The 18,459-nt window shown below is 32.8% G+C and overlaps 1 protein-coding gene across 2 annotated transcripts; it reads right to left on the reverse strand.

The window, feature by feature from the left end:
- Positions 1-328: 328 nt before the first annotated feature.
- On the reverse strand, positions 329-14,288 carry LOC117916648 (kinesin-like protein KIN-12E). Of its 2 annotated transcripts, none has more exons than XM_034832777.1 (22): positions 13,922-14,288; positions 13,534-13,689; positions 13,366-13,449; positions 12,629-12,748; positions 11,799-11,912; positions 11,314-11,406; positions 9,894-9,983; positions 9,610-9,680; positions 9,433-9,507; positions 9,200-9,287; positions 8,619-8,677; positions 7,241-7,304; positions 6,870-6,935; positions 5,957-6,115; positions 5,773-5,877; positions 5,020-5,255; positions 4,442-4,511; positions 4,198-4,248; positions 4,033-4,095; positions 3,146-3,205; positions 2,973-3,052; positions 329-2,741 (listed from the first exon to the last, which is right to left on the reverse strand). In XM_034832777.1, exons 1-22 carry the CDS (start codon positions 14,168-14,170, stop codon positions 503-505), a joined length of 4,392 nt encoding a protein of 1,463 aa, XP_034688668.1. In that variant the 5' UTR covers positions 14,171-14,288; the 3' UTR covers positions 329-502. The 2 variants fall into 2 exon arrangements, with proteins under 2 accessions (XP_034688668.1, XP_034688667.1); XM_034832776.1 differs by having other exon boundaries at positions 4,192-4,248.
- Positions 14,289-18,459: the final 4,171 nt, after the last annotated feature.

An 18,459-nucleotide genomic window follows, 5' to 3' on the forward strand; every position in this document is an offset into this window, starting at 1 on the left:
TCAAAAAACACATTTAATATAAATTCAATTTTATAAATTATAGAAAATGTATGAGACACCTTCAATATAAATTCAATTTTTTTCAATATATAGCTTATATAAAAATTATGATACGTGTCTCTTCAAAAAATACCTTCTAATATGATAAAAACTGTTATAGATTCCTCAATAGTTTCACAAACTGTTATAAATTCAATACTTTTAATATATATTTTTGTAATTAGCGGTAAAATAAATAATAATAATAATAAACCACAAAATAGAAATAATTGCAAAATAAGAGGTGGACATCATGAGGCTGCATACAAAAAGTTTCGAAGTAAGAATGTTAGACAAATGACATATCAGCTGGTAATGTTTCAATTATCCTTTCTATGCAATAGTGTTTTCTTACGGACTTTAAAACATTAAAATGGAATTTCACAATCAACAGAATATTAATTAGAATAGTTTTCTAATCACAGGAGGGTTTCGGTTCAGTTGGATTAACAAGGTAAGACCATTAAACGTTTGAACATTCGGTTCTTAACAATGACTTGGCTTCCAGAACCGACATTCGAACAGTGCATAGCTCCTCTTCAATTTTTTCCGATAAGGAAGAAAGGCACCTTGTGTCTTTCAACAGTTGGCTGTACTTCTCCATGACTACAGCTCTAGTCGTACATAGCTCTTCTATTCTCCTTGATTGCATTGACAATTCTTCTTCTAAAATGCTCATTTCAGCCTCCTTCAAATCTGCTTCAAACATAGACTGCTGGTATTCGAGAATCAGATTGTCGATCTCAGTTTTTCCACTCTCTCTAATTTCCAAGAGCATCTCATTCTCTCTTACTATACCCTGAAGCCCAAGTTGCATCTCCTCCACAGACTTCAAACTTTTCTGCATCTCCATTTCAACAGTTCGCATCTCTGTTTCCACCTTCTGTGACTTTCTGTTCAGAACTTCAATTTCCCTTCTTACAGCCCCAAGCTTTTCGCGAGATTGCTTCATCTCAGCTTGCAGCTTGGTTTTCTCTTCCTCAGACTTTAGTAGCGCAGTAGCTTTACCACCCAAATGCCAATTTATCTGTGGCGAGGGAATCTCTTTCTGAACATTATCTATGGCCAACAGAACCTTTTCATTCTCTTGTGTCTGGTTTTCTTCTTCAATTTTTGACTTCAAACGTGCGATATTGTTTCTTATTTCAACATCAGAATGTTGCAGCTTCCTCTGGACAGCCTCAATTTCATCCTTGCATGTTTGAAGACGTGCCAACTCATCTTTCTTTTGGCCTAGATAGGATGAAGAAGCATTCACCCTTGCCCTTGCTTGAGCTTCTCGTTGTTCAAAGTAAGCAGCTGATGTAGAAAAGCTTGATAGAGAGTATTTAAGAGCTGACAACTTTTTATCTACTAGAGCTCTTCTGTCATGTATCTTCGAAGAGAGGATCTTGAGGGATTCAAACTCTTGCTGCTTCAACTGGAGATCATCTTCTATTGCTCCAATTTCTCTGGAGATCTTATCAACCTCAACGACTGCTTTCTCAAGTAAACCAAATGCAGTAACAGTTTTGGCAGAACTTGAGAGCTTTTCATCTGCTCGGTCCAGCTTCATCCTGACCAAATTTAGATCTTCTGACCCTATTGCCACATTGACTTCCAATGGCTTTGTTTCCATGTCAGAAGTATTTCCAGAAACAATCTGATCACCAGATTGATCTGACCCATCTTTCACATCCAACCCAGAAAAACCATTTTTCCCCACAGACATGTTATCTTCACTGAATTCAGCAAGAACATCTAACTCAATAGCATCCACTCCATCCAGCATCTTTGATCTGCAGAGGCCATTCTCTTCCAACAAAAGATGTGGTTCAGTAGAAATAGAACGTTCATCTGACTCAAAGCATTCATTTGCTTGAGGATCAATCAGATCTTCTTCCTTTACTTGAGAATTTCCAGGACACTGGCTGAAATCATCCTGCAAATTCACTCTGGAGACACCAGTATCTTCAATTAAAATTTTTGCTTCAGCAGATATGGTAGGCTTCACAAACTCAAGAAATTCCTCTCCATCTTCTTGCACATTAAATCCAGGGAAACCGCTTTCCTCTACCAAAAGCATTTCCTCACCAGAAATAGACTTGATACTTTCGGTTCCATCCACTTCAACAAGTTTTTCCACACAATTTTCTCTTGTAGTTTCATTAGAGTTCTTTCCACCCGAAGAAAGCATTCTTTTGAATTCATCCCTCTCTTGCATGGCCTTCTCATAAAGACCCATTAGTTTCTCATTTTCTTCATGCATGTCCATAAGCTGATGTTCTAGGTTCTCGACAACCCTTTTCATGTCCATCGCTTTCTCTGCAGTCAATTCAGGGAAACCATCATTTTTGTGAACTCCAGCATTATCTTCTTGAGCATTCTCAGCTTCTTCACTGTCTTTATGATTAGTTTCTGCAACTGCTCGTTCGTAGAGTTCAATCAATTTATTGTTATCCTCAATTAAGACCTTAAGCTTCATGCGCAGTTCATCGTTCTCTTTAGACAAGATGAATGCTGTTTCATGTGCTTCGGCTTCTCTTTGACTTGCAGCAGCAATGGCGTCAACCATTGTTTTAAGCTCTATCTGGCCATTTAAATCAATACTGGGCACATTGGTTGTCAGAGAAGGCAGCTCAGACTGCAATTTCTGCTCTTGTACTTCCATGGCTTTGGAGGATCTCTCTTCTTCTAGCTCTGTTACCAGTTCATTAACATGCCTGCAAGATTTATGGATTAACAGCATTGCAAGAAACCTTTAAATTGAAGGCAACATAGGAACTCAACATTTCTTGAAAACAAAAACACATTGACATCTTTTCTTGGTTAGGAATTAACGAGTTTTTTTTTAGTGTTGAAACATCATGTTTTCATCACTGTTTTTTTTTTTTAATGGTATTTACAGGCATTATGTGGAAATTGAGTAAACATGTATTTGAATGTACTAGTACCTTTCAATTTTTTCTTTCTCTTCAAGGCACAAGGCTAGTTTCTTCCGAAGTGCATCCATTTCTGCCTGGTTTTGAATAGCCTGAGATATACAGAACTCCATTAGGAAAGCTTTTTATCAAATGAAACCAATTTTAAATTAGAATAAGCAGAACTATTTTTTGAATTTGTTTACCTGCAATCGGAGGAATTCATTCTCCTGATTAATTGAAGAATGCCAAGCTGCTTCTGGATCCTGTGCAGGAAAAAGTAGTACATGGCAAGAAGCTTTAAACCCAAAGTCAACAGGTTATACCTTACACGTAAACAATCCATTCATGCTTAATGCTTCCAGAATAAGATAAACTAAGTAGATTAAATATATGCATGCATTTACAATTATCAATGCATATTAATTGTCAATGATGCATTTACTATTTAAACTATTGTTGTCTTTTTAGTGAAATGAAAGGTGTCCTTCCATAGCACAATTTGGCAATGTATTTAACAGTAGGTAAGAAATCATAATGACTTTGACAATTGGTGAATCCACCATGTGAATGGAGATGCAGGCTATATTTCCATGGGACACGTATGGAAAAGGAGATGCCGCAATATTTCCACAGGATATGTTGGCAAGATAGAACTGATTCAGCCTTATGAAGCTGAGGAACTAAAATTTAGGTGATATAAGAAATGTTTAATATCATATTTAATCATTGATTGATTTGACATAATAATACTCCTTGAGTATTTGAATTAGAATATCAATGGAAGGTCCCACAATTGTAAGATCTCCAAGGTAAAATGCTAAAGCTATTTTTTACATTGGCAATTGTTCTCCAATGCAAATGGTAAAATAAAAGTGCTAAATTTTAGCAAATTACTCCCATGCACTATGCTGAACATAAAATAACACATGATATTGGCATGGCTTTTGGCAATGCCAAATTTAGCACATCCAAAGATACATGACCATTAAGCCTCATCACCAAATCTGAACTTTGTTTCTATTCAAAAAACATCCAACAATAAAGACAATTTCCTACATTGGGAAACATATTTAGTGAACTTAGATCTTACCTGATTGGAGACTAATAAATCATCATCACCATTAAGCCTCGTTACCAAATCTGAACTTTGTTTCTATATCATAAAAACATTCAAATGGTTAGGAATACAAGCTATACCATCTGCAAAAACAATTCACTTCCAAATTTCATAATGGAGTTTGGGAAAAACCTGAACTTTTGAGAGATCTGATTCATGCATAAGTTTCCAATCAAGAGCTTCTAGTAACTGCATATATGTTTCAAAAAAAAAAAAAAGAATACATGATCCATGACAACAAAATCATAATATGAAATTTGGAGGGTGGGGGTGGCGTCAGTGACAATTGATGTAAAAATTATTATTTTTTTAAGGGACTTTTAAGTAAGATACTTTTTTTTTTTTCTGATAAGTAACTTTAAGTAAGATATATATTTTGCACCTTATTCTGTAATACAGTAATCTGTTCATTCATCATCTGTCTTTCACCTTCCTCGCAGAATGACTTTAATCTGCAAGTTAGAACATGAATGGTTAACTAAGCAAATAAGTATTTAGTTTATTTCTTTTAGCAAAGTTCTGTTATATGCAGAAAATACATAAATTAATATAGCAAATTGATTGAAGAAATAGAAATATCTAAATTCCAACCCAATAAGATGCTTAGTTTTTCGTAATTGAGAAAGAGGTATATTGTACTTTGACTTCCCAATTCAAGATTGTAGTCAAATACAAAATGCCTAAGATTATATTATAACTTGAGGTTTTTTCCCCAATCTTTCCTATTTCTTGATCACAACTGGGTATATTCTAAGAAACATGTCATGCCCAATTCCCTTGATTTGGTTGACTAAATTATCATTTTTGGTCAGAAAAAGTGTTTGTATTGAATATATTCTTCTAGACTATAAAAAAATATGTTGTTGATTTTGTGAATATCCACGAGCCAAGGAAACAAAAGACTTGGCATAAAAGATTTAAGTGACAAAGAGAATTCAAACTGTAAATTAAGGGTCATGCCTTCTAATTTCTTCTTTTAATCGCAAATTTTCCATTGCAAATCTTGTTACTTCCTGATTTCGATCAACCTGCATCCGTAGAACCTCTATTTCCTTCAAATGCTCCTCTTTTTCTTTCAACAAGTGTGCCTCAGCAGATATCTTCCCAGAAGCAACTGCTTCCAACCTCTTTAGTCCTGATTCTCGAAACCGTAGCCTCATTTTTAGGCCTTGTATCTCATCTTGTCTTTGTTTCGCCTGATTCAATCAAAAAAGAAAAAAGAAAAACAAGATTTAGTTTTCTGCTATTATGCTTGAATCATTTCATCTTCCTATCAGAAAAACAGAAAGTTGATTTCTAAAATGCCCATAAATACAAACAGAACTTATGCCTATAACTTATAGTTACAGAACTTATTCTAAAATCAACAATCGAAATATGAAAGGCCTGTTAAAAAATCAAATATCATAAATGACCTTCTGGTAGTCATTTTTCCTCATTTTGGAAAATGTAAACCCACATGACATGGGTTAGAGCAAGATATATATTGTGAGCCCAAGTCCTAAGAACCTAACATTGTATCAAAGCTTTAGTTAACTGGAGCTCAAATATAGGCCTAAATCCTAACAGCTTGAAGAAACTTTTTGGTAGTTCAATAGTATAAATATAAAGAAAAAGGCTATTTCTATTTTCCTACTAATCTTGAAGACCTGTCCGATTACATGATCTTATCAAATAAACTAAATGAAACAAGTAAGGAACTTTTAAACATACCAGTTGCATAGCTGCCTGATTCTCAGCAGCCAATGCCTGCAGTGCAGTGTCCTTGTCCTTTTCCCTCCTAAAAGCCCCAACAAGAGCAACTTCATATTCTTTCTTCTGAAAAAACAGATCAGCTAATTGTAAACCAACAATATAAGTTTGATGTTTTCTACAATTTAAAACTCATAGTTCATACCTGAGACACTCTTTTATTAGATGTAAGCGGACTCAATGATCCATGAAGCCCTTCCCAATTAAATGATCCGGGAGATCCAGGAAAAGATACTGTCCAAGTATCATTATCCTGGTTTTCAGCTCCTCCATTTGCCAATCCCCTCAAGCGGGCTACTTCTTTCTAAAATAAAAACACGTGATATATTTGAGACCATATTAAACCAACACAAACTATTTAGCTTGGGGATATGATCAGTTGCATTTAGAATCAAACAATATTTCAACTACAAATCCCAAATACAAACAGTAAAGAGGAGTAACTCTGCATATTTAACTTCTCAAAATTAATGAATCCTCACCCCTTCCCACCCCCCACTCCACCACATAAAAAAATAAAAAAATAAAATAACCGGTTTACTTTAATAAGTTAAATGAACACAAAGCATCCCTATGGAACTTTTATGAATACAAAAGTGCAATGCTTGTTGAGCCACAAATCACCTAGACTTACCATTTTGAAAACAAAGTTTGAGAACTGGAATATTTTAAAATTTGTAGGAGGAATCTTTCCATCAAAAAGAGAAAATTGTAAAGAGCAACCAACTAGTGCATTACAATATTCACATCCATGTGAAATATTATCCAGGAAATTGCACAAAAGCATATTTATTTATAAATAGGCCAAACAACTCATTTCAGTAGAAATTATGCAAACTTACAAAAGTAGATGTGCTACACAACCATTTGTAAGTATTAGTCAAGGCATAAGTATAAAAACCTGATATGGAAACAAACTAATTCACTCTGGAACTTCAAAATTTGCTTTGACCTCCATTCAAAGAAATTTCTACAAACTAGATAATACTATACTCACATAATCGGCATAATCTAAAAGCAACATTAATCAACAAAAACAATCTACTTTGCATAAAAACCTTAAGCTGTTGAATCTGCATTCGCATAGCAAGGACGTCTCCAGACGCATCTTCATTCACAATTGCCTAAAGCAAAACGCATAAATTATTTCCCATGAGCAATAATCGGAAAATGATAGAAAGCATAAAGGAGTAACAACATCAATATATTCCAAAAAGATCAAATCACAAATAAATAAAATATTAAACCAGTCCCTACTAAACGAAAATGATGTCAAAATCAATTGATTAGAGTTTTAGAACCATTCGATCTCATTCAAAAATCTAAATCAACCCAAAGAAGGACAATTAAGATGAGGCATATTGAATGTGCAGCATCAACTACTACAAGTAGATATCTGAAAGAAAATAATGCAGTAAAGATCACATACATTGTTCTTGATGAATTTAGCACGTTGTGCAAACTTTAACGTGCTTAGTGTCTCTAATGAACAGCTGCAACGGGCAAAAACAAGTGTCATATACAAACATATATTTAAAAAACAAAAAGAATTTTGTCAAAAATACAAATGATAAGAGACTTGCAATTTGCGGAACTTTTAGCTTTAGGGAAACTATAAATCACTCAAAAGTTAGAACATATCTTTAGGACCATAGTTAACTCATATCGTGTATCATTTTTCCTATTTTCCTATACTGTGCATTGCATCATATCAAGTATTTTAATTTTTTTTATATAGTGAAAATAAATAGAAAAATTACATCCATATGTGCATATGTATTGGAAGCATAAGGTATAGACTCTAGAGTAATATATATTTAAATTTTTGAAAGATAGTAAGATTTAAAGAGTTAAACTATACTATATCATATCAAAAGGTTGAATATTAGAGTTCTAAAAAGTTCAATGTAACAAAATATGACTTTAATGAATGTTCCATCTCAAAATTTGCAAAAATAAAATTCTTAAACTTATATATATGATTTTTAGTTCTATATTCTAACTAGACATATGTACTTATATTTGTTGTGTGTATGTACATATACATGTGTGTGTGTGTGTGTGTGTGTGTGTGTGTGTGACCTTTAGAGTTTCAACTTCTCAAATTTGTCATCATTCCTTTCCCACTAAAAAAGAAATTCAAATAATAATAATAATATATTTAAAAAAAAGTTTTTATTCACTATTCATAATCATTTTCAATATCAACATTCAAATCATTCAAATGAAAAGTATCCAATATCCATTGCACAAATGCATTTACTTGGCTTCTAATATGGCCTTTAACAGGGATGTAGCTTTCATGTAAGACTAGTTTACTTCTTTCTCCCTTTTATGATCAATTTATAACCTCTTTGTACATTTTAAACAATCAATGTAATAAATTCTTTTAACAAAAACAAAATTAAATGTGATATTTCTTTAAAATTATGAAAAATAGTTGAAGGTGTATGTATCCTTTTATCGTTATATCACATTTTATATCATGTATCATAAACATATGATAAGATACATTTCAAGATAAGATAATCATTGCAATACATCTCAATTTCTGGGGGAAAAAAAATGTTTTGTGTTGTTGTATTATATTGTGTTATCATAAATTTTTAACAACAATGCCTAGGACTACAAATAATTAAGAAGGTTAATTTAAGTATATGAGGTGAACAATTAAAATTGAGGGCAAAATACCAAAATGAAATAAATAAACAAAAAATTAGGAACTTGAGAAAGATTTAAACTATGTATGTATATAGAAAATCTAGAAGCTAGAATCTCAAAGAACAATAAATGGAAGAATCACTAACCAATTAGATGGACTAACATTTGCAATTATGATAGTTTTTGCATTCCCCCCTAGCGAATCCTGGACGAAGACAAGGAAAAGAGATAGAACCAATATATAGTGGAAAGTATGCAAATAATACATGATTCAAGCATATTTGTTTTTGTTAAAAGATAGATAGAATGGTAGAAAGATCTATATTTTGAAACATGGTGAGCTTCATCAAGGTATTTCTAATAATGCTTCACATCAATGAAAAAAGTGGCCAATGTAAAAGAAAAACTAAGTTCTACACAAAATATGTCAAATTTGCTTGAAAAGTGTCTATTACAACTAGCACTATAAAAGTTAGGGTTTGTAAATATTTCATACAGCTAAAGCAAACTATACTTGGTACTATTTGAAAGGAATTAGTTTTAGATAAAAGCTTTGAATAGCAAAATAGTAAAGTTCTAAATGTTCTTTACATTGATAAGATACATTAGTTTCTCAAGCTTAACCTCACAATTGTGGGTTCAAATTCATGTATATGTGTTCAGAAACATGAATTTGATTTGATGTCCATGTAATCTTAATTTTCTTCTTAAAAGAACAATACTCTACCTGAAGCAGAAATGTGAGTTTTGAATCCCGATAAGGAACATGGAGTGACTTCCCATTGGACATATTTACAAGATTCATAATCACAAGCCTGCAAATCTCATAAGCAACTCAATAAAATGGCCTCAAATGAAAATAGTAAAGAATATTATATGGCCCGACTTCAAAAGATCAAAATAGTAATTGAAAACGATGAACTTAAAACAACAATCACACAGTAGGTGATGGCCACTTACCCCAATGTTGAAAGAGATTTATTGATGTTAGTAGCTTCCTTGAGACGCTCACCTTCAGCACCAGAACTCTTTTGCCTGCAACCAAAACACATTAATAACAATAAAAAGTAAATGAATTTAACTTCTACCAAACAAGCAGCTTCCATTTTCCAGTATCTCTATATTGACTCATATTACCTTTCAGAACCTGCTAAATCCACCAGATTAAGACGAGCAAAGCGGTGGTGAGCTACACCTTGTGATTCCCACTGAAAAGGAACCTTCAATTAAAACTCATACCAAACTAATACCAAGTGACATTCAGAAATTTATTAAAAAAAATGCTGATCTGAAAAAAGTTCAATTTATTAGGTCTCACTTTTTCTTTTGTCTTTTTCATCCTTTTCAGGGTGAGGAAAGGAGAAATGGACAGGGAAAGAGAGTGGAAGAGGGGGGTGGAGGGCAAGAAACAGAGCACTCACCTTGCTCTCTATGATACATGTGAATACACTATGAGAACGACTACTTGCACGGTTCATGTTAGTGGCAGCTACCTTTCTATTTGCTGCACCCTGACAAACATGAAATATTAGTAATATAACTATTATCAACCTGACAATGTCCATGCATACAAATGAAAAGAAGAAAAAATATAACTCATTGACAATGATACAAATCAAAAGTTTATGCCTCAATCATGTTATCAGGGAATAAATTGTCCTTAAAATCCTCAATATGTTACACCCATGTGAACCCCATATCTTTGTGAGGTAATTAGCATCCTGACTACATCCAAATCAACCATAAGCAAGCATTCCTAGATAATACTTAGGCTGTCATTTGCATAGAACTAGCTAATGCTGCTGGGGAAATACCGTACCTGGCTGGATGGCTATCTCAACACTAAGACAAAAAGTGAAAAATGATAACTAGTTACTTGAATTACCATGATTACAATGATTTCAAATCCATAAACCTAGATGTCGGATGTTATAGTGCCAACCACACATGGATCAATCACACAGGAGCATTTCAGTTAGAAAACACAAGCTGAAAAAATGATCCAAAAGCTGAGAAAAATATAGATGTACAATGATAAAGGCATCAATATGTATCCTTCAATTCAATTACCCTATTTACTGAACACTAACTTAGTTTACTTCTACTATCATAGCAGTTTTAAGATCTAGGTCCAGGCACTTAGAATTAGTAAAAAAGTTCAATTAGGCACTTATATTTTTACTACTTCATAATATTAAATTCCTATGAATAATTCGTATATACTAGAAATATGCAAAAACATGACACCTGATAAGCTGCCTGTGAAAAAACTTTTCAAGCTTCACTTAATTCATTGCTAACCAAAGGTCACTGATCTATGAGTGAGACCGCATGTTTCTAGGTTCTATTTTTACATGCAAATTTGTTGTGCATTATTCCATAAGTTACTATTCGGTATGCGTCATGTAAGCGAAAATCTAAAAGATATGTCTTCATTGGGTAACTAATGCCTTTTCTCTTTATAATTTTACCAGTAATAAATATATAGATACCAGAAGTAAGGTTCTAAACAGGGTCTTATTTGGGTATAGCTGAGCCTAAAACTGAACAGGAACCCATCCATCAATATCATCCACTATTGCTACTAGTCTATCATTATTAATTCTTATTTTGTTCTTTTCATTTTCATATGGTAGTCGGTGATGATTGTTGTCACTACCATCAAGGATCAATTTAAAACATAACTACGACTTGATTCTTATTTTGTTCTTTTCATTTTCATGTAGTAGTTGGTGATGATTGTTGTCACTACCGTCAAGGATCAATTTAAAACATATAGACTTCAAGAACAAGGCAACTGATATAAGAAACAAAACCAGATTCAAAAAAGGGTTTAAATACTTGAACAAGTTGTTGAATCACATCGCGAGCACTTGTAACTTCTAGCTCCGTGAGATTTTCTACATGTACCCCTTTTTTAATGTCTTCTCTAATCTGTACCAAACCAAACACAAGTTTTGAGTCATAAGATAATGAACTTTTGATAGTCATATGCACATAAACTAAAATCTGTAAGATAAAAGGACCTTCACAATGAAGATCAAGAAGGAGATCAAACAAAACTTTTTTTTTTTTTGATAACCAAGGAACCTTCCATGGTCAAATCCTTTGGACTCTCCTTGAGGACCCAAACCTTAGGGTGCTGACCATACCCACCAAAACCAACACTGGGTAATCAAGGACATTCAACCAGCGACAGGAATTGAACCAAAGACCTTGTGTCTCTACCACATATCTCAGCATTCATGCTAACCAACTAGGCACCCTAACGGGCTGAGATCAAACAAAACTATAGAAATGAAGTTTCATTTGTTAGTCATAAATACCTGTAAATTAGCAGATGATGGTTCTAGAAGATCAAGAATCTGTTCATTGTATATTTCTAAGAATGAGCATTTACATGTAAATCTTAACTTCTCATCTCTACGAGCCTCTTTTTCCTGTGATGCCACAAAAGAAACATGGAACATCGCATTTAGAAAGTTTATTGTAACTTGAATAAAATAAGTAGAACAAAAGTGATAAATGAATAGCCTAAGGTTTGGTAATTCATTCCTGTATCCCTAAAAGTCTAATATATGCGAATTAGAAGAACTTTTAACACAGATGCAACTGCTAAGCTCCAAGTGCAATCACCATCCACAGTGTAAAAACTTAAAACAATTTTGTTTGATTTGCAAGTACTAAAGTACAATAACAATTTAGGAAGAAGCATAAAAAGCTACAAAAATTAGAATAGCAAACTTCTTTACTCTGAAAAAATTATCTAGTAGCCTCTCAATGTCCACCTAACTACATAGCAAATTATTTATATGCAATATGAGGATGGCAAAGAACTACATAAAATGATTAGGAAAAATGCTACAAAAGATGGAGCTAAAAGATTGCTTGCATTGGGAAAATTACTTAATAGCCTTACTGTGCCCAAATTGCTTTACAACTTCATGATATTGATAAATGTTGTGCAGACAAAAAATCTTTTTGATCTAAAAGACTCTCCATTTATCTGATTCCAATTTCTAGCATAATTTTTATCTCTTAGTCTTACCTAGAGTTCCCTATTTAATTTGTGATTAATGTGATAGCCTAATGAAAAGACCAAAACCAAAAGACCAAAAGACCATTATTAATCTATTTCCAATTGAAAGAGATCTACCTTTTGAATTCTTGAAAACAAATACTCGAACACTCTTGGTGTCATCCCACAGTTGACACTATGCCTTCGAGTGCCTCCCTCAATATCTCCCAGCATTGTATGAGTCTTTCCACTGCCAGTCTATGCATAAAGAATCATATTTTAAGAAATGAAAAGAAAAACCAGAATCAAATTTCTCCAACGTCAATAAAGAAGAAAGAATGCCATAAAATTGTTATTCTAAGCAACCAGAATATGCTCCTTATAAGTTCACAAAGAAAAAGACTAAGGACTTCTCTGTTAGAGGAAATGAAAATGATTTTTTTTTTTCATAAATAACACCACCTCCTACTTACCTCTCTAGCACATCCACATGGACAGAACATCACCAGAATTTAAGAGTGAGAAAACATGTTCATTTTGATATAGTCCTCAATTGCTAAAATGCTTGCAGGTTAAGAACACAAAAACTAGTATTTTGACCTAAGGATGGCCATCTTTTACAAAGTATTTGGGAAAACAGTTGTTTTAAAAGACATTACGAAACACGTTTCCTACTGAAATTTTCATTTTTTTTTCCTACTTCTGGAAACAGAAAATAATTATTGTTTCCAAAACGAAATAAGTCTTAAATCTTTTACTTGCTTGCTCTTCACATGCTTAAGTCTCTATCCACTAACATGCTGTCATATATAACAAATTCATTAACAGTGACAAAAGTAATTAGAATATAAAGAAATTGGTTTAGAGAGACTCACCTGCCCATATGCAAACATGCAGCTGTTGTAGCCTCCCATGCAGTTATCCACCATCGGCAATCCAGCTACTTTGAACAGCTTCTCCTATTGCATTTACTTAAATTAAGTCCAAGAGAGGAAAATGGAAGCTGACTCTGACATAAATCAACAGAGCATTCAAACAAATACCTGGCTGACATTCTCATCTGCAACCAGATCAAAGGTGAATCGAGATTCTGGATGCCCAGTCCAGGTAATCGCCTGACAACTATCTTGCCTAATGCATTTATTATAGCCTTGCAGTGATATTTCAGAACTACTGAGAGGACGAATTCTAATAATAACCTACATTTTATTTAAAACACAAACAAAAACAGAGTTAAAAAATAGGCAAAAGAAATTTGTAGAAACTAAATCGATGAACAATTTTTGTGAACTACTTCTCCAGAATTTACGAGATCCTCAATGAAAACAAAAAGAAAAAAAAACAAACAAAAAATACCAACAACAAAATATTTCAATCTCTTCTTATATTCTGTCAGAAACCAAGCAGAAACAAATTCCAGAGAAATCGTACCTGCACATTGTGATCCTTCCAGAAGGAAGGATCTTCATTAAGTTCAAAGCTCTGGATTGACGATCCTGCAAAGGTAGCATCATCATCTCTCTCACTTATGTTCCGAACTGCAGAAGAATGAAAATTTTCTCTCAATGCCGATTTAAGAAGATCGGGCGAACTCTGAACCGAAGGCACAACATCTGAGGCCGGTTCTTGGAAGCCGAATCGGCTTCTGATTGCGCTTTTCGACTCAGAAATGAATGACATTGTTGTACAAAATGAAGCCTAGGAAGTGAAATAAGGGTTTAGAGAATTTAAAATAGTGAATGAGCGAGATTTGTAGGGAGAAAGTTAGGGCAGACCGGCAGAGATTGGTGGGGAGGGCAGAAAATAGTTTGGAAATGGAGTGAGTTAGAAATATGAGGTGAAGTCATAGGAGTGATCTGACGGTGGAGAACGGTCTAGATGAACGGTCGGGAAAGTGTGAATTCAAATTCGTAGACCGTTTTATGCTTTGGATCTGAATTTTTTGAACTAGGAGCCATTTTTCAGTCCAAGTGTGCAATTACAAATATATCCCTAATTCTGATATATCTCGTTTGGATAATAGGTGTATGATTCAAATCCGGCTAATGAAAGCAAATTACCAAAGTATCCCCTTTATCCCCGAATTTTTTTAAAAAATAATATGTACAGAGCATATTACATCATATTTTTATATATTAATTGATTTTTTCACTAATTTTTCGACAATTTCCTGATTTTTTTATCACTCAATGCTCACTCTCACTCAGCCAAACGCCCATCTCGTAGAGAACTTTTGATAACCAGGGCAAATTTGTCCTATAAAAGTATATATATTGAAATTCATAAATAAAAAAAACAAAAAAAAATATTAAAAAACATTTTAATAAATAAATTGATTTTAATTATTTTATTTTAAAATTTAATTTAATTGATTATTAAAATATAAAAACTATGATGATAATTTTCTTATGGGATCTTTCTCGTTATCATTTATATATTAATTAAATATAAAAATTATAAATATTAAAAAAATCATAATATCATCATTCATTTTATATTTGAATTAAATAAATCATTATTTTAATATTAAACTCAAATAGGACATACTATTATCAAATGTCACAAATTTTATTTTTCTATATATATATATATTATTCAATGCTTTCAAAATCGGACTAAACATTGAACTTGAAAAGTTATCGATTCATGATTCATTAATTAAATCGATGATCAAATCAATGATATCATTAATATATAATTTATAAAATATAAAAATAATTATAAAAAATTTATATATATATATATATATATAGATAAAATTAAAAATTTTAATAATATTTTATTTTTTATATTTGATATATCAAATTAAATGATTAAGATAAATATAAATGTATTAATATATTAAATTTTATTAAATAAAATAGGTATAATATTTAAATATGAAGGTGAAAAAAATATAATATTTAATTTAATTACATATCTATATATTTTTTATTTTAAAATTTTAAAATTATTTTATTAATTAATTTGTATTATTTTCATATTTATCATTAATAAATATTATAAAATAAATGTAGGTATAAATATTAGTATTTATTTAAATTTAAAACAAGGATATATATATATATATATATATGTACCATGTTTTTTAATAAAGCTATCATGCAGTTGAATGGTCCTTTGCTTATTTTGTAAACCATGTACTAATCCCACATTGTAGAGTACTTTTTCAATGCAACCAAAATATATCCCACATCAAAAATCAATGGGCCCATGTGTGGTATAAAATACCCAGCACTGTTTTAGTAAACTACAACTGATATGGACTTGCAATGAAGGATATTGGGCCAATGACATGAGAAGCCCAACAAAATCTTGGTCAAATCAATAGTTGACTAGTTCACATGGAACTAGACGGTTTGTCCGATTCGACAGTCCAACTGTTGGTTCAGTGTTAATCTAACCTTAAAGAAATCTAATTGGCCGAACCAAACCGGAGAGGCTGTCGGTTGGACCTGTTGGACCACCCAGTCAGTCCCATTTTTAAAACATTAATATTATTATCTTATTTTATTATTTTTAAAATTTTTCTCAATATTTTTACAAGCTTTGATCAAATTCTATTTTATCAATAAAATAGTGTTAAGGGCAATACAACCATTGATATTACCCTAAGTCCCATGAAGAACTTCCTAAGTCAAACGGCTTCATTTGTTACTTCAAAAGTTGCAACGTACTTGGCTTTCATAATGGAGTCAATAATGCAAGATTGCTTCACACTTCTCCAACTATTAGTAGCACCACCTAAAGTAAATTACAAAATAGGAGGTAAACCAACAAGAATCTTTATCAAACTAAAAGTCTAAATCTATGTACCCAATGAATAATATTAGCCCAAGGGCTCTCCTAATCAGGTGTTGATGATAACAAATCATGGTTAAGCTACTAATTAGTTTGAATTATAAAGAATTTCAAGTGTTAATTTGAAAACTCATCAAATGACCTAATGGATGCAAGATCAAGACTTTTGGAAGACCTTTAATCATAGAAAACATATGTAAGATGAATGCATTGGTGCACTTACGATTTACATATCATTTCATGCATCTTGAAAAACTCAATTTATTATTTAAAGTTACAGTTTCATCAAAAACCGAGTTTTATCAAATGAACATTAGGAAAATCACTTCAAAATTGGAATATTAAGAGAAAATACCATAAAAAATAGGTTTTTGGGTAAAAAATGGTGAACCGATCAAGGCTTTGTCCAAACCGGCTCAACCGACCAGGGTACCGGTCGACTGATTCCCTCTTCTTGATTGAGGTCCGGTCGAGAGGTGCAAAAAACTCTCTCTCTCTCTTCCAATAGTCTTTCTTTCCCAGTCGAGGTCTGGTCGAAGGTAACGGTGAACTGCCAAGCATTAAATGCTCTAAAGGCTAGTGAACTGGTCGACCCTCAACTCAACTGATTGAGGTTGCCTTTTGGTTTTCTTGGCTCCCGAGATTAGAAACCTATAAATAGAGAGTTCTTCTTCATTTATGAGTAAGAGAACACCTGCATTTATTTGTCTATCCACTTGTTCTTACCTTAAAAGCTCTCATTCTTTTCTTGGTGCATTAAACCTCCATTTGCATATCCTTTAGTGCACCTTTGTGATTTATCCTAGCCTTAAGTTGTATTTGAACCTTTGTTGAGCTTGGTTGAGAGATTCATACTTGTTAATTGAGTTTTAAAGTCTTCAAGTGAGTTGAAACTTGAAAAGATTGTGTAAGAGCCCATTGGAGCTGGAATCCAAGTGTAAAGGTGATTAGAAGCTTGGTTGAAGCTTCAAGTTAGTGGAACTCTCACTTGGTTAGGAGCTTGAGGAGAGTGGACGTAAGCAAGGAAGTGTCAAACCACTATAAAATCTGAGTTTGATTTCTCTAACCTTATTTCTTTATATTTGCTTCTCTTGTGCTTAAATTTGTTGTGTTTATAAAGAATTTTTAAAAACTCAATTCACCCCCCCTCTTGGGTGTTTTTCTCCCTTAAGATTAGCTTGTATTTTCTCAATTGGTATAAGAGTTAGGCCTCTTGTTTAAGACGTAATCATCTAAGAAGAAATGGTTAATCCATCAAACTCATCTCACATTGAAAGTTTTGCAACCAATAGACCTTCATTTTTTACGGGAACCGATTATCCCTATAGGAAAACTAAAATGACTTGGTTTTTACAATCAACATATTTAGACGTATGGGACGTCATTGAAGATGATTTCCTTCAAAATTAGTTGATGGAGTCATGGTTCCAAAACCCAAGCAAGAATGGGATGAGTGTGATAGAAGAAATTTTCAATTAAATGATAAGGTTGTTTATACTTTACAATGCTCTATGGATAGAAATTAATATAATAGAATATGTCAATGCAAATCGGTAAAAGAAATTTGGAGATTGCTTGAAATAACTCATAAAGGACAAATCAAGTTAAAGAGTCAAAAATCAATTTGCTTGTTCATAACTATGAATTGTTTTTTATGAAATATAATAAAAGTATTGTTGAGATGATCACTAGGTTCACCGACATTGTCAATGGTCTTAAAGCCTTGGGAAAAACCTACAAGGAATCCGAAAAAGGTGGTGAACATCTTGAGGTCACTTCCATCAAAGTGGCATACCAAGGTCACCGCAATTCAAGAAGCTAAAGACGTGACCAAACTACCTTTGGAGGAGTTCATAAGGTCATTGATGACATATGAGATCAATTTGGCAAAGAAGCAACAAGAAGATGAAGATAAAAAGAAGAAGAGCATAGCTCTCAAAGCTACAACTAAGGAAGAAGAAGTTGAAGAAAAAAACAAAATGAATAAGATGAAGGTTTAGCCCTCATCACAAGAAAGTTCAACAAATTCATGAGAGGTGAATGGTTTAGAGGAAGAAGTTCACTTCTAGAAGAGACTTTTCTAAAAAGGAATCTTCATCTCATGGTGACAAGGAGAAATGAGAAGAGAAAAGAGATTTGGTGTGTTTCAAGTGCAAGAAATTGAGACA

Source organism: Vitis riparia, chromosome 6 (assembly GCF_004353265.1).
Source record: "Vitis riparia cultivar Riparia Gloire de Montpellier isolate 1030 chromosome 6, EGFV_Vit.rip_1.0, whole genome shotgun sequence".
NCBI classification, from domain to species: Eukaryota; Viridiplantae; Streptophyta; class Magnoliopsida; order Vitales; family Vitaceae; genus Vitis; species Vitis riparia.

Coding starts and splice junctions, on each gene's coding strand:
- LOC117916648 (XM_034832776.1), bottom strand. CDS start 14,170: ATGTCATTCATTTCTGAGTCGAAAAGCGCAATCAGAAGCCGATTCGGC. Junction 11,913..12,628: donor TGTTTTCAAGAATTCAAAAG/GTAGATCTCTTT, acceptor GTGGCATCACAG/GAAAAAGAGGCTCGTAGAGA. Junction 3,053..3,145: donor ATGAATTCCTCCGATTGCAG/GTAAACAAATTC, acceptor TGTATATCTCAG/GCTATTCAAAACCAGGCAGA.